The sequence below is a fragment of the Piliocolobus tephrosceles genome, chromosome 20, assembly GCF_002776525.5.
Source record: "Piliocolobus tephrosceles isolate RC106 chromosome 20, ASM277652v3, whole genome shotgun sequence".
NCBI classification, from domain to species: Eukaryota; Metazoa; Chordata; class Mammalia; order Primates; family Cercopithecidae; genus Piliocolobus; species Piliocolobus tephrosceles.
In genome coordinates, this window is record NC_045453.1 from 53,330,164 (window position 1) to 53,354,834 (window position 24,671).

Consider the following 24,671-nt stretch of genomic DNA (forward strand, 5'->3'; position numbering starts at 1 on the left):
GGCTTCTTTGTTAGAAGAAGCTAAAGAAATTTGGAAAAAAAAAAAAAAAAAAAAAAACCTTCCTCTCTTGTAATCCCTGTTTTACAAAATTTCTCATCTGCTAATGAGGATCTTCTCTTCTAGGGAGCCCCATTCTTTCCTTTCCTGGAGCTGTGACTCAACCTTGCTAGTAAAAATCCTACAGCAGAATGTGCTTAAGTACATTACCCCTTAAGGGGTAAGGAAATATATGAGTTTATTATGTGCAAAATATTTTCCCTGCTATAGGAGGCTGAGTAAATACTAATTACAGAAAGGCACATGTGAAGCCTTTTGGTGTGTAGACACTTCAGTGTAGCAGCCATGCAGGCCTGTGGCTTTCTGTATCAGCTACGAAGATCATGATGTAAGTCGTGTAAGTACTGCCGGTTCATGTGTTCAACAGCAAAAGAAAACAACCTAACATTTAAATAAGGTCTACAGAAATCCTTTATTGTTATTGTTCTGAATAACATATGCTGTATACTTATTAAGATATTGTTCTTCCATTGAATATTCATTTATCAGAGGGAAATACCACTCTGCCAACCATTAATGTAGGTGAAATCTCTTTTTCCTGTTCTTCCTTGGCAATGGGGTTGATCTGTATAACTCAATATAAAATCTGCCGATGGAAGTACACAGGGCTATAGAAGCAACTCTTTCATTTGATTTAGTGTTTTGTGATAAACTAGACCGAACCATGAATTAGAAGGACTCATTAATCTCTTCTCAAATGGATTTTCCCTCCTATTTCCTCCATTACTAGTACAGATTCCTGCTTCCCTTCGAGTCTATACTTCCAAATGGGTGTCAGATAAGCTGTCTCCTGTTCCAGGTCTCCTGTTTAATCCACTCTTACCTGGTTCCCTTCCCCACCTTTCGACTGATTCCTCACTAATACCAAGGCCAATAATGACCTCCTGGATACTAAAATCAAAGAAACTTCTGTAGCATTCACCGGCTTTAGACACTGGGGATCATGCCCTTCATATTCACGCACTGCTTTTCCTCTGGGCTTCTTTGACCCTCTTGGTTTTCCTCCTACCTCATAGGTCGTCCCTTTTTTGTTTCTCACTTGCTTTTTCTATTCTTCCAGACTATTTATTTATTTGTTCTTGAGACAGGGTCTCACTCTGTTGTCCGGGCCAAAGTGCAGTAGTGCGATCTTGGCTCACAGCGGCCTTGACCTCCCAGGCTCATGCAATCCTCACATATCTCAGCCTCCCAAGTAGCTGAGACTACAAGCATGCACCACCACACCTAGCTAATTTTTGTATTTTTTGCAGAGATGGGGTTTCGCCATGTTGCCCAGGCTGGTCTCAAACTCCTGGGCTCAAGCCATGTGCCTGATTTGCCCTCACAAAGTGCTGGGATTATAGGCATGAGCCACTATGCCCGGCCTCTACCAGACGTTTTCAAGTTAAAAGTTATCCAGAACTACCTCCTGGGATCCCTTTTCTATTCTTTAGATATGCCAAGAATTTTATCCATTCTAATACAATCTAAATTGATTGTTAATGGATTTTATCCACTCTTACTCGATCTGAATTCATGATTCTCAAATTTGGGGGCACATAAATTTCACTTGGAGAAAGGGTGAAAACTATAAATCACTTAACCTTTCCTGTTTGAATTCCTTCTTCTATACTCACCCTCATACCAGCCTCCCAAAATGTTATGATGGTAAAGGAAATCATAACTGAAGAAAACTGAAAACTCTAATCAGAAAACACACGCACTACGGTGTACAACTGAAGTGAAAGGCCAGGGCAGGAAACTGTGCGCTCTCAAGCATTTTCCACGTAACCTTGGACACATTGCTTTAACTTCTGGAGCCTTGAATTCTAAATCTCATCGGTGTGACATAATTGTACGTTTAATAAAAGGTCAAATGTGAGTTCTGCCAGATGGTATCACATTTTCAAAGTCTGAGCAATTTTTTACTTGTTTGGGGATGGTGCGAAGGGGCAACACTGGAGAGAAATGTTTCCTACAGAAAATAACATTTAATCTAGAAACTGCTGTTTACCCCAGCATCTATTCTATTTCACTCACTGCTACATAAAACTTTTAGAGAAAAAAAGTGGCCCCTGTAAAATGGAGTCAAGTGTTATGCTTAGTATTAGCTGTGAGCTAGTACTAGCAGCGGGAGGTATGTTACGTTACAGCTGAGGCAATTTGCAGGTAGAAGACCTTGCTGAGGGGGCTAGAAAAATGTTGCCAATGGTAGGTTTAAATTTTAGGGGACTTTTCTGTTGTCCTTAAAACATTTTATACTGAGGGCCTGAAAGTTCACGGATCAACAGAGCAGTATAGGCTCTGTCTAGTGCAGGAAACAGAAAAAACCTTTAAAAAAGATAATTTATTTCAGTAAAAAGTTTCATTTTGTTTTTAAAGGATGGGTAATAATGTTTCAACCATGGAAAGCTGCAACAGGAACTGCAGATAAATACTGAGAAAACCCTGTACCATGAAAGAGGGTAAGGTTTGTGCCAGCGGTGTGCTGGTAAATGATTAATATGTGGCTCTACTAGAAATTGAAAGGGCCCAGTTTTAGAGATTGTTGATTTTCAATGGTGTAAATACTTGCCCAGAGCCAGCTGCGAACTACCAAAGTGGTGACCTTGTGTAAGGAGTTGGGAGGAGGAAGTTTTAGAGATGGTTGATTTTCAGTGGTGTAAATACTTGCCCAGAGCCAGTCGCAAACTACCAAAGTGGTGGGTGACCTTGAATAAGGAGTTGGGAGGAGGTGTACAGTAGCAGACTGTCAGAGCCACCACTACCGATGGTGCGTAGTAGATGTAAAGATGCAAAGTACCTCGACAGCACAGGCATTAGTGAGAAGTATTAAATTATCTGTAAGGGAGGCAGGCACCGTGGCTCATGCCTGTAATCCGAGCACTTTGGGAGGCTGAGGCAGGACAATCGCTTTGAGCTTGAGCTCAGGAGTTTAAGATCAGCCTGGGCAATATGACAAAACTCCACCTCTACAAAAATAAAAATAAAAAAACCAGCGAAATGTGGTGGCAAGCCTGTATTCTCAGCTACTTGGGAAGCTGATGCGGGAGGATCGATTGAACTGACCTCGGGAAATTGAGGCTGCAGTGAGCCATGATCGCATCACTGCACTCCAGCCTGGGCAACACAGTGAGACTCTGTCTTAAAAAAATTTTTAAAAAGTGCTTCAACAAAGCTCTAGGAAAAAATTGGTAAATGATGAGTTATGAGTATTTGTTACATTTGTTTTGAATAAATTTATTTCATTGAAAGTTTATATAATTTAATTTGTAGTAATGGTTGTGTTTAATAATCAGGTCACAAAATCCTTGAAAAATTTGAAAATGAACTGTTATGAACTTAGATAGTAAGCTCCAGCTCACCACTGGTTTGTCCTCAAAGAATAAAGGAAAATTAATATTTGCTTAAGCAATGTTTAATTACATTCGAGTTCTGTGAGGTGGATACTTTGGTTTAGGTATTTTTTATACTTGTTAATATTCTAGAACCCTATGTTATCTAACACTATGCAAATCAAAAGCAGTGATTAAAATCACCAGATGCTGGGTAAATAGATGATAGTTTTCTACAGAATTTGTGCGAGCTATGTGTGAGAGACATACTTCTTTTATGGACTGAATTGTGTCTCTCCCAAATTCATATATCAAAGCCCTAACCCTCAGTGTGACTATATTTGGAGATAGAATCTTTAATGAAGTAATTAAGGTTAAATGAACTCATATGAGTGGGTCCCTGATCTGATAGGGCTGGTGTCCTTATAAGAAAAGGAGGAAGTGCCAGCGCGTGCATGCGCGCTCTCTCTCTCTGTGCATGTGCATAGAAAGGCCATCTGAGGACATGGCAAAAAGCCACTGTCTGCAAACCCAGAGGAGAAGCCTCCCCAGAAATGAATCTCGCGGGCACCTTGATCTTAGACTTCCAGACTCCAGAATTGTGAAAAAATAAATTTCTGTTGCTGAAGCCACCCAGTCTGTGATATTTTGCTATGGAAGCTGAGCAGAGTAACATAACATGTAAATGATGAAACTACATGCAGTTCCACAAGAGTAACGTGATACTCGCATCTCAGGCTTTTTCATATTGTCGTGAGGAAGTCCTTCCTATCTGCTCCTCTAGGTCTCAGCTCAATGACTGCCACCTCTGTGAAGCCTTCCTTGGTTTCCTCAATTATGTGTCAGCCTTTCCTCCCATGTAAACAGCTCTATTATAATGATGAACATAGTCTTTTGTCCCCATGCAATGCTTTTTGACACAAAAGCGGATTACACATTATAAATTAAGATTAAGCATGTGGCTGTTTATATTCACATTTAAATATAAACACTTAAAATAAAATTAAAAATTCAACACCTTAGTTGCATCAGCCACATTTCAAACGATTAATAACTACTTGTGGCTAGTTGCCACTGCACTGGACACTAAGACATGGAAAATTGCCATCAGTGCAGAAAATTCTATTGGATAGCACTCTACTATAATCAACTTGAAGCGTGGAAAGGGGTGTGCATCTGTGCTTTTTCCCGGCACCTAGCCCAGTGCCTTCTGTGTAGTAGGCATTCAATAACTATTGGTTGAATTAAAAGGAAAAAAAAAAAAAAAAACAGTATTCACTTAATTGTAGCTACTTAAAGCATTCACGGTTCCCAGGTGTCACAGAAATAAGCACACACATATAAATTTATTTTATTATTGATAAGTAAAATACTAAATGTGAGCAATTTTCATTTTTCCCATGACAAGAACATCAATATTCATCATCAAGATATAATTATAGAATTTCTGTCTCAGGTGTTAATATAGCAATCTATAGCTGTTAATTTCGAAGCACAATATCGATTCTAATTTATTTTTTCTAGGCCATCTCTGTACCATTTTTCTATAAGTGACCCTATGGTCTCATTAAATCTTTCAGCATGATATTTATGCACCTACTTAATGAGTCCTCCAACACCTTGAATTCTCTGGATCTCATAACTATTATTTTAGTGACAAACTTCTGACTTTAATTAATCGCATCCTTCACGGATTCAGAGGAGATCATAAAAAGGTCAGTCAGTCATATGCAACCCTCTGCTGGTAGATGCCTTCTTTGTCTCCACATTTAAAGATCTTCAAAGAAACACAACATCCCTCAGGAATCTATTTGGGTATTTAGATATTTTTACTTTCAGAAAAATCTCTTTATTTCCTGCTTAAATCTTTTATCATTTAGCCCAAAGCAGTCGCCCTGAATCTAACTGCAGAGGAAAAGGAGAAGAGGGTCATCTGTCACAGGTTCCAAAGAAGCCCCTTTCTGTGCTATGACTGAAACTTAAAATACAATCTAAAAGGAGATATTTCTCTACCAAGATATTCCTTTAGAATTCCTAGCATCCTCAGGGTAAGTAGTACAGCCTCATAAATATTTTAATGAATAAATGAAATCCAAATAAAAAACAATTGCTTAACAAATGAAAGCAGACCGGTAGAAAAGCCCAATGTGTCTCTAACTCCTCTCTTGTGTAGTACAGAAGAAGGGTTCGTTAACAAGGATTCTGTTCTAAGGCTGGGGCAAGAGACACACCTAGCAGGAGGAATGGGGAGAGGAGAGACAGAAAGACCTCCAGGGAAGCAAACCCACCGAGTCTGTTGTTGAAAGAGCATTGACATGTATAAGCTGAATGGCTTGCAAGGAGAGGAGAAGAGAGGAAGGAGGAAAGCCAAGGTTGGAGGGAGGTGAGAGTGGGTGAGCCCTTCCTCAATCCTGCCGCTTTAGAGAGGGGAACTGTGAGTTTTCAGCAGCCATTGACAGGGAAGGCTGATCCCAAATTCTCTTAACGGAACTGTGCAGACCACACTGTGCCTCAGGTGTCTCCCTTTCCGTCTGCTTGGCATTGCTTCCCCAGCAGATGCGATGAACACAGAAAACAGCTGCCCGCCTCTCAGTGATAGAAACTGTGACTAATTGTAGTTTCCCAGAGGTGAGTCCTGTTTTCACAGGGCTGGAAGTTTTCTAAAATCTAGTCCTCAGAGATGTTCTTCTCCCAGAAACAAGTGACTCTGAGCAATGTGAACGTGCTGCCTGTGATGTTTAATGCCTTGTGCGGTTGTGATCAGTTTGGGGGTGAAATCTCTGGCAAATTGTAGCCATGATCTTGTGGAGGCTGGGCTATGCCACCAGCAAATGAAACAGTGTTTGGTATACATGTATGGCGAGTATCCCTTCTAGCCACTCAAAGAGATATGCTTCCTTAATGAAGAGGCTCGTCGTCTTTCCATTTTACAGGTAAGTATATTAAGGCATAGGTGGTGTACCCTTATTGCTTGTTTATCCATGTCAACATGAGAAAAAGAAGTCACCGACTCTGACATCTAGATCATAAAATCTTAGCTTCAGACATTCACTTAGAAAGCTGAAGGACACATGGTGTGTCCAAGGTCTGGTAATTCTTGTCTGACCTTAGTAAAGTTCATTAACCTTTTTTAACTTTAGTTTCTCCAAATGTACAATGGCAAGAAGAAGGAGATAACACATGTTATGTGCTTTAAAGGTGCTTGATGATGCAGTAAGTGCTCCATAAATGCTAATTTTTGTTTTTATTATTGAGTGTCAGAAAAATATCTTAATGCCTTTCTATGGCCTTAAACTGACCTTTATTATTTTAAAGCATGTAGGAACTATATTTTCTGTTCTTTTGTGCTTTCTATTGAAATTGGCATATTCTAGAATAAAGCAGGCATTAATAATTACTTGGCATATATTTATAATTTTCCAATGTTTCATTGGTGTTTTTAGAAATTGGTCATTCTACAGCTCTTTCGAAAGACTTAATATACATAAAATGAGCAAACATCTCTTTTGTTTATTTTATATCTTGCTCTATAGTGATTTGTGGCTATTTTAAAAATAGGTTACCATGGTTAAAAGTATAACTCACCTACTTAGCTTCACCTATTAACGTCAAGCTGATAACAAGGAATATTATTTTTTCACCAGTGAAGATTTGCACTCACAAATTAAAAAAATGTAAAATTCCAACTATTTATGTGATGACTACTCTCGGGGCCAATCTTCTATCATAATAGAAAACATTATCTTTTGGCAAATACGTGATAGCTTTATAGTTTTATGTACTATTCCTTTTTTTTTTTTTTCTTTTTTTTGAGATGGAGTTTTCCTCTTGCTGCCCAGGCTGGAGTGCAATGGTGTGACCTTGGCTCAATGCAACATCTGCCTTCCGGTTTCAAGGGATTCTCCTGCCCCACCTCAGCCTCAGCCTCAACCTCCTGAGTAGCTGGGATTACAGGTACCTGGCACCACACCTGGCTAATTTTTTGTATTTTTAGTAGAGATGGGGTTTCACCATTTTGGTCAGGCTGGTCTCGAACTCCTGACCTCAGGTGATCCACCCACCTCGGCTTCCCAAAGTGCTGAGATTACAGGCATGAGCCACCATGCCCAGCCTTATGTACTATTACTTTTTATTCATCATTTTGTTTTTAGCTGTAGTGTATGAATGAAGATGTTTAAGGAAAGAACAAGAATGCAGAAAACATTTGGGGAAATATTAAAATTAGTACAAAAATCTACTTTCCATACACTATTATAAAATAACATTTTGTTCTTTTTTCAAATATAAAAATACTATAATGGAATTTTCTTTTTCTGCTTTAGCAGTGAGACCTATTTTGACATGAAAAGTGTGACATATTTATTTTTATGTCATCTTTTATATGTGGAAAGCTAAAGGAACCAAACAAAGTCACCATATGATTACATTTTTGAAGTCTAGGTATTGTGGGGATATTTGTCTGTTTTTTAAAATAAATATTTTTCCCCAGTGGGCATCTCAGTTGACATTCTAAAGGGAATACAAGTTGTGAACAGACTATTGCAAGCCTGAGAAAGCACAGCAACACAAATGCAGCTTTTTTGTCTCTATTGCATTTGTTTTGAAAAATAAAACCCAAGTCATGTGTTCTTAGCTCCTCCACCCACTGTCATTTGCATCCCCTGAGAAAATATGATATTCTATCTGTGGTATTAGGTGGTTCACAATAGCTTTATAAACTACCAGGGCAGGCCAGGCACTGTGGCTCACAGATGTAATCCCAGCACTTTGGAGTCTGAGGCAGGCGGATCACCTGAGGTCGGGAGTTAGAGGCCAGCCTGACCAATATGGAGAAACCCCATTTCTACTAAAAATACAAAATTAGCTGGGCGTAGTGGCGGGAGCCTGTAATCCCAGCTACTCAGGAGGCTGAGGCAGGAGAATCACTTGAACCTGGGAGGCCGAGGTTCTGGTGAGCTGAGATCGCGCCAGTCCACTCCAGTCTGGGTGACGAGAGCGAAACAATGTCTCAAAAAACAAACAAACAATCAAACAAACAAACAAAAAACCCCACAAAACTACCAGGCTGTAACAAGTGTAACAACAACAAAAAATCGAATGATGCTCATCATTGATGATTTAAAAGATAGTCTTAACATTTATATCCGAATGAAGAAGACATTGTCAGGGTCTCCCTGATGCCTTCTTGTAGAAGCCAGAAATTGATATTATATGTCTGTCCTCTACCCACCTTCCAATACGACCTTCATCACAAGGTCACACAGAAACAAAATGATCACTGTTGAGAGGACATGAACTGAATCCATAGCCATGTCGTGACTTTGTTCTGACATGGCATTTCCTATGTCTCTCTTTCTAGTATTACAGGCAGTAGAAAATAAAAAAAAAATAAAAAAATCAAAGGCCCAGGCTTGTGATTGGGTCAAAAAGTTAAAATACATTCAAACACCATGACAGTGGCTTCAAGCTTCTTCCAGGTGCTTAAGCCTGGAGGCAGGAATGTACTAGATCCTGGCCAGTTAAGATGTGCTCCCTGGAACTATGGCAGAATCTATATCCCCTGGAAGCTACTTAGAAAGGCAGACTTTCCGGCCCCACTCAGACATCCTAGATCAGTGTCTGCAGTTTAACAGGATGTCCAAGTAATCGAGATACCCACAAAGGTCTGAAAAGCTCTCAGACAGAGCAACAACTGATGTTGAGGAGGAGGAATAAGTCATACCTCTTTCTTAGTAAAGAGTTATTTTCAGTAACTCTTTGACATGTTTCTAAACTGCATTATTTGACAGATCAACAAATATTTGAAGACAAAAACAGTATAAGTCTCATTGTAGAATTTTTTCATTACATCAGAATAAAGTTTGCTTTATTTAAAATCACAAGAATGCTTCTTTTCTCTAAGAATTGCACACTCTTTGGAATGACTTTTGCCAGTTTTCTTATTAGTGAAGGGGATATAATAGTTTTCGTGATGTATTTCCTTGGGTAAGTTAAAGTCTGCTCTGATTTTCAAGCTGAAGTTTGCTCTAACAAAGAGCTCCTGGCCCAAGTATCTCTATTAGTGAGATATTTCCAAGAACTCTTGCTTCTAGAGAATCAGGAAATCACAAGCTGTCCCCACTCACTCTAAATACCATGTAGGAATAACATAAATTTTGCTGGACTTCCAAAAGGAGGGCTGTGGTAAGTTGAGGGGAGTGGATTGAAAAAGACTCCTTGAGAGTTAACTCGATCCCACTGGATTGTAAGACAACAGGACGGCGGGAAAACAGTGTAGTGAGAAGCAGAAATGGAAAAAATTGTTTCAAAAGTGGGAATAACAGTCTGAGTGCAAGAGAGAAAATCCAGATTAAAAAGGAAGGCAAATTTGCCAATAGAGAAACAAAAAGGAGAAAGAGGAAGAAGACAATATGGAAGAATGAGATTTATGTCAGGAAGAGAGAGCACAATGATGGAGAAATTAATACCAGAGAAAGGTGGAAAGGATGAGGAAAGGATCACGGGTGTGGCTGGGAACTTTAGCAGAAAAAAAAGATGGGAATGTAGAGAAAGGGAGGGTGAAGGACAAAGGAGCAAGTCCGTGATGCCTGAAAACCGGATGGCTACACACCACCCTTCTCTCAAAAGCGACCCCTCCCATCCAGTCCTACCTGGCCGGAAGGACGGTGGTCACCACTTGAGAGCTTGAGGGTTGGGGGGAGTAAAGTTGGGGGAAACAGAGGGATCCTCATGGCAAGTTTCCGACAAGAATGAGGAGGAACCTTCCCCCTGTGTGGAAAAAAAGGGAGGCTGTCATTTTTGTGGCAATGAAATTGATTTCTAAGTCACCTGGTGTTTCCAATTATTTGTTTGGGACGTCTCTTGGAGTGCCTTCTAGAATACAGATTTAATTCCTCTGTTTGCCTTTATCTGCTCCAACACCCTCAGTGTGGCATGGCACCTGGCCTCCCACACATTCAATGGAAGTGGCATTGAGTTCTCCTTGGCCTTCCCCACTCTCTGTAAGAATTAGTTGTTAAAAATGATCGCAACTGTTACTTTTGAGATATTCTCCACAAAATCCCACTACCATCAAGAAACTTGAGAAAAGATAGTGATGAATGATTGACAGCTGTTTGTTCAGTGAACAACACAGTCCAAGGGGTCTGGGCACTACTTTTCTCCCCACGAAGAGCCAGAACTATTTTTTAACATACAGAGTTAATGTTGTTAGCCCTCTACATACATCATGCATTCAAAAAATATTTATTGGACACCAGCTATATGGCAGGCGATGTTCTTGGGTGTCTGGAACTCAAGCACGTCAGGGAACGAAACAGACAAAGCCCCTGCCGTTGTGGAACTTACATTCTGATGGGTGGGGCAGCACTCAAGGACACACTTAGGAAAGAAGGGTATGACTGAATGAGAGAAGGTGACAAATGCTATGAGAAACAGAAAGCACAGCAGAATAAACAGGAGAGAGGATGGCAGGGATGGGGCAGTGGTGGAGGGGGGTTATAAATTTTAATAAAGTGGTCATGGAAAGCCTCTGACAGATTTGAACAAACATTTGAAAGACAGGAGAGAGTTGCCCAAACAGACACTTGGGAGATGAGGAAACAGTCCATACAATGGCTCAAGGTGGAATTCACCTGTCTTGTTGGGGCCTAGCAAGGAGCCCAGTGTGGCCTGATCAGAGAGTACATCAAGGAGGAAAGGAAGAAAACATGCAGCAAAAGTGGAGTTAGACCATATAGGACTTTTGAGCTTTTCTTCTGAGGGTGTTGGGAGCCACTGAAGGGTTTTCAACCAAGGAGCGACCTGATTTAACTTTTGTTCTAAACAGATGCCTCTGGGTGACATGTTGAGAATAGATTTTGAGTGCACACGTGTGGCAGCAGGGAGACCAGTTTGGAGGCTACTTAGAAATCCAGGGCAGAGATGGTGGAGGCTTGGACTAAGGTGATTGCACTGCAGTTGGTACTCAACAATTATAAAGATGTCTTGTCTGGTTTACAATATTTCTTTCAAGTCCTAGGGTTTTTTGGCTCCACCTAAAACACAGACCCAATATGAAATTTAAGAATTGTAACAGCTCATTGTGTATTTTGCAAAACCTAAGAGTGACTCTTTTCTTTTCTGGATAATACCTAAGGTGTAAAGAAAAAGGAAACAAATCTTTCTCAGCCAAAGATAGAAGACAATGTATCTTCGATTCTCTCTTATGTACCAAACACACATACATGCTGCTGGCTATTCTCTTTGACACAAATTTTCATATACTAGCATAATTAGCTAGGGCAAAATCCATTTTGATGCTGAAATGGTTAATCTGCTAAGCTTCTCTCCAGCTGTATAAAGTTGTTTGTGTGTGTGTATAAATGTGTGTTACTGTGTATATGTGTGTGTGTGTGACTCTTTAAAATCTGAAAATGTTATTTGAGGAAATTCAAACACCTCCTTGACAAATTCAAAGATTAACCTCAACTAATGATTATAATAAACACAGAACACTTGTGTCTGTTGATTTCTGTTGACAGAAAATATATAAACAGGACTCCAAGTGGTGAATTTGCTGCATGAAAATGGCCTTAGATATAATATAATACATGGAAAACAGAGAATGTAATCCTGCTCTCGGCAACTGCTTTCCTATTTTGAAGGAAAACTTTATTCAGTGTTTTCTTCAACCCAGTATTCCTGCGTTTGCCCTCATGCAATAGCCTTTTCCCTCATCTCCAAGTACTTCTTCATCAAGTATTTCAAAGCACTTCGTAGATTTCCTCTTTGGATTTTCTGTAGGTAAATACAGTCATCCCCTTCATATCCATGGGTTCCACATCTGTGGATTCAACCACTTTTGGATCAACACTATTCAGAAGAACCATAAGTGGATGGTTGTGTCTGTATGAACATGTGTAGACATTTTTTCTTGACATTATTCCCTAAACAATACAGTATAACACTATATACATAGAACTTACATTGTATTAGGCATTACAAATAACCTAGAAATGACAAAGTACATGGGAGAATATGCATAGATTATATGCAAATACTATACAATGTTATATAAAGGACCTGAGCATCTGTGGATTGGGGTATCTGAGGGGAGTCCTGGAACCAACCATCCATGGATACCAAGGGATGACAGTATTTCTTTTGGTTTGAGGTTGGCCATCTTTTCCCTTTAAAATATTGAAGGTCATAGTTAAATCAGGTAATGGTTTCTGGAAACCAATTACACTTTTACATTAGTTGCTTTAAAGTGTTTGGGATGTGTGTGTTTGATAATTTTCACTATCCTAGTTATACCAAAACAGGGCTTTAAAAAAAACAGAGATACATTGAGGATAAAAAAATCTAATGTGTATTAGCAAAATTCATAGGAATCATGCCCAATGACAGGCACACAGAAGTAGAAGTAGAAATAAACCCAAAAGGTTTTCCATGCATGGTTGTGTGGACTTTTCATGTATGGCAGGTGGGAATATGAAAGCCAATGTGATAAAAGTCTATCTCATCCTATTCCTGGTGTTAAAATCATTGTTTGCTGGGAAGACTCTGAACCCCACCAACATGTAGCCCCCTATTCTAGCAGATGGGGAAGATTCTCTTCTCAGCCTCTGTCCTCTATCCAGAACATTTATCATCATATGTCCACATTTTCTTATCCCCAAGAAAGAAAAATATGGACAAAGGAGGGGGAAAGAATGTTGATACGGTAAAGAAAAGGAGGAGGAATAAACAGCATCCATGGGAATCTAAGTTTTACTTTTTGTTTAAATCTCAAACTCAGTTGCCTTATGGGGCCAATAGACAATAGAAATCTATGAAACAGCCTAGGGACTACCATGTAGCCCTAAGGGGCAGCTTCTTCCTAGCTTTAGAAATTCTTTGCATATTTCCATTATAATCTTAGAATCTCATTTTTCAAGAGACATGGAGTATTTTTGAAATAAAACATTTTCTGATTTTTACATAACAGTGTGATGCTTTTTATTGTGCCAACTGTCTCAGCCAAACTATATTTCCCAGAGTTCCCTTTCTGTATGTTTCCAGTTATTGTGGGTTCCATGGAGATTCTTCTGAGAATTGGAGGACTGATGAGGGAGGCAGCAGTCATTGTGTAATACGCAGGCATTGTTGCTGATCTGTTGATTTATGTGTCTGGTTGATGGGAAGCAGTGGCTGAGCCTGCAATCACTTCCCCTGCCCGTTGGGTCTTCCTTTTAGTTTTCTGACTCCTGGGCCAGGGGTGTGCGTGTGTGTGCGTGTGTGTGTGTGTTCAACTCCATGACAAACAGGTTCAGCTTCTGCAGGTTACTCTAGTCACGAAGCCTACTTGCAATTTTTCCTTCCTGCCTGCCTGCCAGGGTCCATCATTAAAAAGGGAGACAACCTTGAGAAGGGGGCAGATAGCCATCCACAAAAATTGCATAAGCCAATTACTGTCACACACACACAATTTTTTACTGGCTCTGTTTTTCTAGTTGAATCCTGACTGATACAGATGTTAACTAATTCAAATATTTCAGAAACACAACATAGAGACTTTCTATTTCTGATAATGGCTGATTAAGTTATTTGGACCATCCTTTCCACTGAAAAAAGAAGCTGGATTTGTGTATGTATATATATATATATATATATATATATATATATATATATATATATACACACACACACACATTTTTTTTTCTTTGATATGGAGTCTCGCTCTGTCACCCAGTCGGGAGTGCAGTGGCATCATCTCGCCTCACTGCAACCCCCATCTGCCAGGTTCAAGCAATTCTTCTACCTCAGCCTCCAGAGTAGCTGGGATTACAGGTGCACACCACCATGCCTGACTAATTTTTGTATTGTTTTTAATAGAGTCAGGGTTTCACCATGTTGGCCAGGCTGGTCTCAAACTCCTGATCTCAAGTGATCCTGCTGTCTTGGCCTACCAAAGTGCTGGGATTACAGATGTGAGCCACCATGGCTAGCCATTAAAACTATCTTTAAAGACCCAAAGAACTACAAGAACTTAATGATCAGGGTTAAACTGAAGGGGGCATTGAACCTAGATAGGTGATAATCAAGGAAGCTGCTTTCGCCCTGATAGACTTTTGCTAATGATGGAAATTTTGAGTTCACCCTTTGATAGCCTTGAAGGCTGAGGAGCCTACACTTAAGAGCTGAGGCTTTCCCAGGGTGAGGAATCTCACAGGAAAGCTTTCCTGGAACAAGCTAAGACATACAGATTATGGATTTGAAAATAAACCAAATAGAACATCTGGAAATAAAATACAAAACCTGAAATTAAACACTCAGAGGATGTATAGAATAGCAGCTTAAACAAAAATTTGATGCATTACAAAAAGGGTCAGAAAAAAAATTGCCCACAGAGCAGTACGGAAAGATAAAGGATGGAAAACACTAAAAACAATTCATTGACAGAGGAGATGGAGTAAAAAGGTTCATTTTATTTTATATGCAAATATATACATATATATATATGTGGAATCTTAGAAAGAAAGAAAAAAATGACAGAAGCCATATTTGCTTTCATGATAGTTTAGAGTTTTTGCAGAACTGAGGACAGGGATCCATCTAGCCACCTCAAACACATATTTAGATACATTATAGAAAAACTGCCCAAAATATAAGAAAAAAATCCTAAATGCTATTGGTTGGGGTGGGAAGGAATACAAATTATCATCAAAAGAACTGTATTAAGACTAACAGTTAACTTCTCAACAACAGCAATAGATGCTAGAGGGCGGTGGAATTTTATCGTCAGTGTGCTAAAGGAAAATAACCACCAACACAAAATTTTATATCCAGTGAATATATCATTCCAGAATGGAGGAAATGTGGATTCTCATCTATTAATACATTAAACAAATAAAGACATTTTTGCACAAAAACAAAAATAAAAACTCCAAAGAGTTTCCCACCAGTAGACTGCATGAGAGGAACTTCTAGAAGAAGTACAAGATGATGATCCCAAATGGGCAGAGGATACAAGAAAAAATGTTTCACAAAGAATATGTGAATATGTAGACATATCTAAATGAACCATGATGATAACATAGAATAATAATGCCTTATGTGTTTAAAAGTCTATTGGATTAAATTTCAAAAAGAAATTGATGAGGGACCAGTGGAATTAAAATTGTTCCAATGCCCTGGCATTGCCCAGAAGGAGAGTAAACATGTCTAAGTTTTATACTCAAGAAAATAAGGCATAACTATGTTTGTTTCCTAAAAAGGCAATTCTTTATATTGACAAAAATGAAAAAGAATTTTCTTCTACAGAACAAACAAAAACAAACCACTGTGTGGTTAATTGAGACTTGACAACGAGCAGAAACATTGTCTATATAGGCCATGTTCCCTGCTATAGGCAGCCAGTTCCCACTCTGCGGTTTGGCTTCTGGGAGAAGATCCAATAGGTGCTGGCAAGGAAGAATCCATTTCCCCGTCAAGCCGCAAAAGATTAGAGGAGACACAAATACATTACTTTAAAAAATGTTTTATTTTAAATCCCTAAGTTTGCCTTTTCTCTCCCAAACACAGGAGATATCAGCCACATGTAAGGTTCTGTCTCAGAGCCCAGCGGTAGGTCCAACAAGACTAACTTCAAGCAGAGTGATGAGTCACTCACCCTGTTACAAAGATGTCAGAGGAGAAATAAGGAAAATCAGTCTATATACCCTTGTTGGAGGAAAAAAAAAGAGCCAGTAGCTACATGATGAAATATTCTTTGGGAATAAATTAAAATGCCCTAAAGCTTCCCAGAATTCTCTATTGATGATGAGCTAAATTAAAACAGAAAACCTGTGTTCTAAGAAGCATCAAAGACAAATTAAGATCAGAGAAAAAGTAAATTACACATTTATTGACTGTTTTATGAGGTTATGGAGATAGTTCATTAAAAATTCCCCTCAAAAGATGATTCTTCTTATAAAGAGTCAGGGGCTGCAAAGTGATCGATAAACATTGGCATATTCACAACAGACTCAGGGCAACTTGTGATCAACCGTGTTTTCTTTTTTCTTTTCTTTTTTGAGACCAGGTGGTCCCACTCAGTTGCCCAGGCTGGAATGCAGTGGCGCGATCTCGGCTTACTACAACCTCCGCCTCCCGGGTTCAAGTGATTCTCCTGCCTCAGCCTCCCAGGTAGCTGGGACTACAGGTGCCTACCACCATGCCTCGCTAATTTTTGTATTTTGGTAGAGATGGGGTTTCCCCATGTTGGCCAGACTGGTCTCGAACTCTTGACCTCAAGTGATCCGCCCACCTCAGCCTCCCAAAGTGCTGGGATTTCAGGCGTGAGGCACCACGCCCAGCCAACCGTGTTTTCATATGTTACAATGAATTCTTTGAAGTGTCCAGGAAAAAGGTAGAAGGTCATTTTTATAACGGATCAATCCAGGGTTGAGCAGGACCACAAAAGGTATGGATTCTCTCTGCACTGGCAGTTGGGCTGAGTTGTTCCTAACATTGTTTGTACACATAAACACTTTCCTATTGACTTTGGCAAACCCAGGTATGGAAATCCCAAGGAAACCAATTATTTCACCGAGTCAGAAGACTGGCCAGTGTTTACTGCATCCATCTTGAAAATTCTACTACTATGGATTTCAAAAAAAGGCACACCTCAAACAAAACTGAAACCCACATACACTCAGGGACTGAATCAAATATCTCATTGCTAGAAAACATGCAGTTGAATGTTTCTCTAGAATTCAGAACTCTCCTGGAAAGGAGCTAAGTATTCCCTTCTAAGAGTGTCTATTGTTGTTTATAACATAATAAGTTTCCATGGGACTTATGTACAGCAATGTACATCATTTTATGTCAAATCGAGGCCAAAATATTTTATTTGTACAAATTGCCTGGAGGGACCACCTATTTCCATTTTCCCCAATACCCTCAAAACTACCTACAAAAGGAATAAACTAATTGAATCTCTTTTTTTCATAGCAGAAAAAATGAACTTTCCATATGAAAAGAGCTTGGTGCATGTCACACAGTGCAATAATCTAAAATAAACTTTTCACATGTGACTGGCCACATTTGGTAAAGATGGGGTTTCCCCATGTTGGCCAGACTGGTCTCGAACTCTTGACCTCAAGTGATCCGCCCAGAAAGCCTGAAGGTCCTGGGTCACATGCAGAATTGAAACAAACATTTAGCCTAATTCTGATTGAGGCATATTCTCCTATGACTGCTGTTGCAGGATGGTAAAAATGTCGGGAACTCGAGATGACATGCACATTGTTGAGTAAACCGCTAGCAAAGTCACACTTTGAATGAGGTTTTGCGTGTAGTTTGCTCTAAATTGAGCCAGAATAACTACTTCTTTGCCACTGAAAAACTGTTAACTTTGAGCCATTGGCTTTTCAAATTTCTTTCGCTGAAAGATTTACAAAATATCTGTTTGTTACTTTCAAAGGAGTTGTTTGTTTACCAATGGCTTAGAAAATTATACCGATACAATTGGGGTTAATCAAGGTTCAGAATACCTCAAAATAGTAATATCCCAGAGCAAACAGTAATGTAAACAAGAGCTTCCTCCCTGTTAAGAACAAGATTGGGAACACGAAACACATTATTACATTAGTTAGAATAAGTGGATGAAGAGAAAGTAAATTATTATATACAACAACATGGTGAAAGAAATGGAAGAACAGGAAGAAATACGATGTCATGTAGCCTATACAGACTTTTGGTGTCAGCAAAAACTTAGCTATGATCAGTTTCTACTTAAAAAGCTTCATCCCATCTGTAAATTTTCCTCTGTAACCTATGGCAAAGTTTGGCATGCTTTCTTCTTCAGAAGAAGGTTACAATTGTCTTTAATATTAACTGCGGCAATGTCAGCTCGCGTTTCTCATCCAAAACCCAGTAATGGAAGCATTCATAAAGTTCTAGAGGTCACAAAATCACTCTGTCTTCTTATCTGACTGAATGGCACTGACTCCGCGGACTTGTTTTAGAGATACTCTCGATCAGTTTCATTTCCTTGGGTTGTTCCTTCTTTTGTTTCTGTTTTCGCTAATTTCCCTCATGTCTATGTCAAGATTCAAAGCCTGTTTCAGTACTAGATGTGGAGAGGGATTATTTCAAAGACAGTGTTACTGTGGTTTCGATCCATGCCCCACAGTTACGGGAGCATCAGTGACTGCTACGCTGGCCTGGCCTCTCCTCACCACCCATTTATTAATATCTACTTTGCTGTCCTGTGCTTTGGTCTTTCTTCACATGCCTCACACCTGATTTTGTTGTTTCACTCTACGTCTATTACTCCTCCTCTTACCATTGTCATTTCCCTTTATTAACCACCATGCCCCACAATGTTAACAGTCATGATTTATTATTTTATTAATAAAATCACAGCTCTAAGGCACAACATTTTCAAGCCATGCAGAAAAACCCTCAAGAAATGCTTTAGTTTGACATGGAACCAACAAGCTTGAAGGGCAACCTTCAAATCCAGACACATAAATATGGTCATGTAGCAACCTCATGGAAGAAAAGCACAGAGGAATTCATCATAGTACCTATTTACAATAAAAAATGCAGACAATACAACTACTAAAAATTCATAGAAACACTTCAGATCTCTTTCCAAGGGGCCAAAAAGGAAGAAATTAAAAATTTTTAGAAACGTGGCTGTAACATACCCTCTATGTTACATATCTACCCAATTGCTGTTTCCCCTCTATTTCTTTGATGATATAATATCAATTTTGTTCAGGTACCTGATGATCATGGAATTGAGGAGAAACTGAACTCTCTCTAGCCTTGTGAGTGAATCTTAATTACTCTAAGCCAATCATGAAAGTTATACCCTATTACCCATGATTGGTTTAAGAATGGGAATATGAGGCCATTGTAGCCAATGAGGAAACACCAGCTAAGGGAGGATGTAGGAAGGTTTTTCTCAATCCTAGAAAGGGTTACAAAATGAAGACATTTGCTGCACAGCCTTTGAGTGGTTTTATGTAAGGTTATGATGTGTGGAGCTAGGGCAGCCGGCTCATGACTGAGTTCACGGCCTGTAGCTAGAAGGCAACAACAGTAGAAATTCTAAAAATACCTGGAGATGAAATTGTTAAGCCACTAAATTAATCATTGTTACAACTGTGGTACCTCTGAATTTCCAGTAATGTGGCTTACTAAATACCATAGCTGTTGAAGCCAGTTTTAATTGGGCTTATTGTAAAATTGCAGCTGAATGCACCCTGACTGCTGATAAAATGGCCAAAAGTTATTAATTCTTTTCATGACCAGTTATATCCAGGGAAGAAGTTGAAGGGTGCTTCCACATTTATTGAGGTTGATTTTACTCATGATGACCTAGAGCAGTAACAGGAAAATCTTTATATGGGTTATTGATTCTTAGAGTTATATAATTTAAACACATTAATGATTTTACATTCACATTTTATCTGTAAGTAAAATGGTTAACATTGTTGAACCGAAACACACACATGAAAAAAAAAAAAAAGCAAAATGAAACTCTGAAAAGAATCATATTCCCTAAGATAAATTTTTTTGAAATACAAAAATTAGCTGAGCCATCAAACATAAGCAAATTCTATTATGTCAGTGTACAAAGTAATGACAAATTTAAATCCAGACAGTATAGATTAGAAATGTGTGTATCTGAATATATCACCTGGGACTGATTATTGTAAAGGTGTTTCTTAAATTTCAGTCAAACTGAACCTTTTGCTCTAAATAATTTGAGCATTTTAAAAAGACCAATCCTGATTGGAAAGTATAGCAATTTCTGAAATTATGTTAAAATTTATTCCACTTTATTAGTGCATAATCAACCTGAGAGGGTGGCTGAGAAGATCTACATTATATGTTTATAGGAGAAACATAAGAATTAGCACCATATCTAAGTAATTATTAATTCTTGCTTGAGAATTATACTGTCAACCCTAAAAACTTAGAAATTAAAAATATTAAATAAATGTCTTATAAAATAAATATGAAAGCATAAGAGCACAAAGAACCATGAAAATATATTCAGAATGATCCATAAGAAATCTATAAGAAGTAAATTGGTGAATGAAACATACAATTAAATAAAACCCTAACGTTTTTTAACTTTGAGGACTCAAGAAATACTTGTGTGGAATGGCAATACTTTTTAGAGTAGATATTTTAAATTGAAAACAGAAGGGCAGGAAAATTGAAAAACACAATCTCCATAAACAGAAAACTATTCGGTGGCGAATCAAAATGTAAGGAATGTTCTAAAACTGAGATTTCATTTGCTAACCTCAAAGTATTTGATCTACAGATATTCAGTTCATTCAAAGTTAATATTCATAAGACAATTAATTTTAACCAAACAATGAACATAATTTTAAAGTAGAGCCCCAATCGACTGTTACTATGGGAAACAAAAGATTTGCTTTTCTCTGATTTATGAGACTATTTTGCTGTATAAAAACCGAAGTGATTTTGGTGCAGGGCATCCTCTGCTGGACAGAGGGCGGCATTACAACATTACATCAGCTATTTGGAACTCAAGTTTACTCAGTAGTAACCAAACTGAAGATTTGGATAGTTTCTGATTCTCCAGGAGAAAGGGACTATAAAAATACCTTTGTTTGAGCCATACCCCAGATTAGTTCAAGCCAAATCTCTGGGGCTGGGTTCTGTACATTTGCAGTTTTAAAAAGCTCACCAGCTGATGATAAAAGCTTACCGAATATTGCTGTATTTTTACCTTCATTGAGAAAGATACATGAGTTTCATATGCAAGAACTGATCTGAGGCTGTGTACAAGGTACTTACGTAAACCAGGAAGGTTTTATTCTTACTAAATGGAAATCAAATAAAATAATTGTGCATTTTAATTCAGTTCCGTTTACCTTGGGCTTTTCATCCAGGATCTGCTGACGTATTTCCTTGTGTTTCTCTACGAGTTTTTCTTGCCGTTTACTTTGTGCCTCTTCTAGCTATAAGAAAAGTTACAAGAAACATTATTTTCATCTAAACGTTTAAAAGTGCCCATTTTCAGAAAATACTGAAAGCTTTTCAGATATATGGCTTGCATTTGATTATTTGATCTCCTGATCAAGAACTACACTTACAAGTATAGTAGACTGTAGTAAGTGTTGAAGCTGGGTGATAGGAACATAGGGTGGGAGGTGGTGATCAATGGACTGGACTGTTCTTACCTTTCGATAAATATGTAAGCATTCCTATGACATTAATTGGGAAAAAAAAAGGACAGCCCTTCAGGGTTGCCATCATCTCTATCATCGATAACAATTAAAGGTTCTTTTGGGAAAACTCTCATTTACAACATGTTTCTGGGCTCTTGACTTTGGAAAATACTCGACTGTCTATTTTTAGATGAATCCTTTTGCATAGCTGTTTGCAATTCAACGTGCAGAAATGTTGATTAAGGAGTGCCCACCCTGTGAAACAGTTCTGCTAGGTGCTAGTGATAAAAAGATATGACAAGGCATGACATTTCCTTCCAGAAGCTCACAGTGAGCTCACCAAATGTTCACACATGGTTTGCAAAGGAGAGAGTGTGATGAGCCCACGTACCCTCTTGATGTACTGCACCACTTCCTGGATATATGACCGGATCATCTCTGTCTTCTCCCTTAAAGCAAATGATGAATACATCATTATACCAACTCATCCAAAATTGACAAACAGGAATCTCAGACTTCTAAATGACAGGTTACAGAACTCTCAACATTATTTTCTTTTTTCTTATTTATTTATTTGAGACAAAGTTTCGCTCTGTTGCCCAGGGTAGAGTGCAGTGCACCATCATGGCTCACTGAAGCCTTGACCTACAGGGCTGAAGCCATCCTCCGGCCTCAACCTTCTGAGTAGCTGGGAATACAGGTGTGCACCACCACACACAGCTAATTTTAAAACTTTTTTGTAGAGACAGTCTCTCCGTGTTGTCCAGGCCCCCTTGAACTCCTGGCCTCAAGCAATCCTCCCACCTAGGCCTTTCAAAGTGCTGACGTGACAAATGTGAGCCATAGCAACATTCTTATTACTGCTACAAGAAAGGTAAAATTTGCCAGCCTCCGGACAAAAGTCAGGTTCCTCCCAAGGCACAGGCTCTGTTTTCACTAAATGCCAGGAAGGTTATGCGTGGGAAGTGAGGATTTAGCCTTTCCCTGAGGGAAGCTCTTTGCTTACTCTTTAAAAGGTCCTGGGTGTGCCTCACTCCTTTATGGACCTACTCTTTGTTTGAGCCTTCCCTCTTAAAAACCTTACCAAAAGAATCTTTTGAAAGGCTGACTAGAGGAGAAACTTCATGGAGGAGTCTTTGACTGGTTAAGAACCTGTGATTCCAATGTACAGAATAAAATAATTCCCAGATGAACTGTTGGGGAGAGGGGACACTTTTGACTTACTCTTCCATCTGACTTTTGTCTTTAGACTTAGCTTCTGTTATCTTCTCCTGCCTCTTTTTATCCATTTTCTTCTTTAATTCTTTCTTTTCTCTGAAGTTACAATGGAAGTAAACGAGAAAAAAGAGGTCAATCAGATGGGAATTTGTGTTGAATCAATGTAGATGCACATGTCAATTGTAATGGGAATGAAGGCTTACTTCTCACAGATTTCTTTGAGCTTCTTTAACTGATTGTTCTGACACTCTTCTGCGACATCTGTCAACTTTTGAATAAGCTGGAAAAAGAAAATGTCAGTTTGCTATTTCAAATGATCGCAAACAGAGCTTCCTTCCCACCTCCCTCAAACAACAGAATCTATAGTTAGAAAATCTGTGATGGATGTTTCACAATAGTTAGAGTTGCCAGACATCTAACATTGGCCATGAGGACAATTTAGAACCATCATATTATCTAGGCTTATGGGTTTTAATATAAAATTCTTCTTCTTATCTCTTTTTAATTAAACAGAGTTCATTAGATTGTTGTGGCAGTTACATAGCCCAGCTCAGTGTGAAGACAACCTACAGTGTAGGACCTGGGTCCAATCTCTACCTGTGACTTCCTAAAAGTGAAATTTGGGGCAAGACCCTACATTTTCAGAACGTACATTTTCTCAGTTATAAATGGGATTCTCACTGCCTTTATGTTTTGGAGGTACTATGAAGCTCAAAATAAAAATAAGTAGGACATAAATGTAAGTTATAATCAACAGCGAGTTATAATTCTTGGCTCACAACTATCATTCATTGTTGAATTGCTTTGAAGATGACATGAGTTTTCCATCTTAGAAGCTGACATTTGTGTTCTTGCGTGGGCAATTTCCAGTAGATATAAAGAACATCAGAAATTCTCTTTGTGCTGTCATTGAACTGTCACTACATCACCGTGACCACAAGTATTTATTGTAGTACATCTATTATCAAATTAAGCCCCAAGAGGGCATCAATTGTGTTTTTGTATCCTTGTTACTCTGCACAATTCACAATTCCTAATATTCACTTGATGCCCAGTAGGTGTTTGTTAATTACATAAAGGTCATTCTGCCTGCCAATCTTTTCCTTTTTTCCACATGAGGAGTCTGGAGAACCTTCTGCAAGGTTTTCAGATGGCTCTAGCAACTGGACTCAACCCTTCTTACTGGAGCACCAAATAGATGGTGTGGACATCCTCTGAAAGGCCCCACTGCTTTTCCCATAGATGGAGATTCTCTTTCCCAAAAACATACAAGGCAAGCCAAGTTGACTAGTCTTATATAAGTGGTAGCTGTAATAGTGACAAGATAAATCATAATACCACAAACTTTTGAGACAGCCAAGTATAAGGGTCCCTGGAAAAACTTCAGTGGGCCTGCTGGCTGGGAGGGATGCACTCTGGGGTGCAGCCACAGAAGTCCACTCCAATCGCAGCCTGGCCACTCCTCTTCCTGGGTGGAACTTGGAATTCAATCTGCAAGGTGGGAAGCACACCAGCAGGGACTCCGGCCTTGTGGAGAGAACCTGTTTCCCTCTTTTCCTTTGAACACAATAAAACCCTGTCCTCCTTACTCTTCAAATTGTCTTCAAGCCTAACTTTTTGTGGCCATGTGACAAGGACCCCGTCTTTGGCTGAACTCAGGAGAGGGTCCTACAGCGCTTTCATTGATCATTTCTGTATGTCAGGCACAGTTTTAAAGATTCACATGTGGCTGGGCGCGGTGGCTCACACTTTAATCCCAGCACTTTGGGAGGCCGTGGCAGGCGGATCACTTGAGGTCAGGAGTTCAAGACTAACCTGACCACCATGGTAAAACCCTGTCTTCACAAAAACTACAAAAAAATTAGCCGGGCATGGTGGCAGGCGCCTGCAATCCCAGCTACTTGGGAGGCTGAGG

The 24,671-nt window shown here is 39.1% G+C and overlaps 1 protein-coding gene across 2 annotated transcripts in view; it reads right to left on the reverse strand.

Moving 5' to 3' along the window:
* Positions 1 to 24,671, reverse strand: part of PLCB1 (phospholipase C beta 1) — a 784,598-nt gene that overhangs the window by 81,768 nt on the left and 678,159 nt on the right. The window contains exons 28-32 of one of the 2 annotated variants that reach the window (XM_023217868.2): positions 22,960 to 23,036; positions 22,763 to 22,852; positions 21,930 to 21,987; positions 21,242 to 21,328; positions 10,022 to 10,139 (exon numbers count right to left, since the gene is read on the reverse strand). In XM_023217868.2, coding sequence (XP_023073636.1) covers positions 10,041 to 10,139; positions 21,242 to 21,328; positions 21,930 to 21,987; positions 22,763 to 22,852; positions 22,960 to 23,036 — 411 coding nt within the window. In that variant the 3' untranslated portion in view covers positions 10,022 to 10,040. The remainder of the gene's footprint in view (positions 1 to 10,021; positions 10,140 to 21,241; positions 21,329 to 21,929; positions 21,988 to 22,762; positions 22,853 to 22,959; positions 23,037 to 24,671) is intronic. The other variant, XM_023217869.2, reaches the window with a different exon arrangement.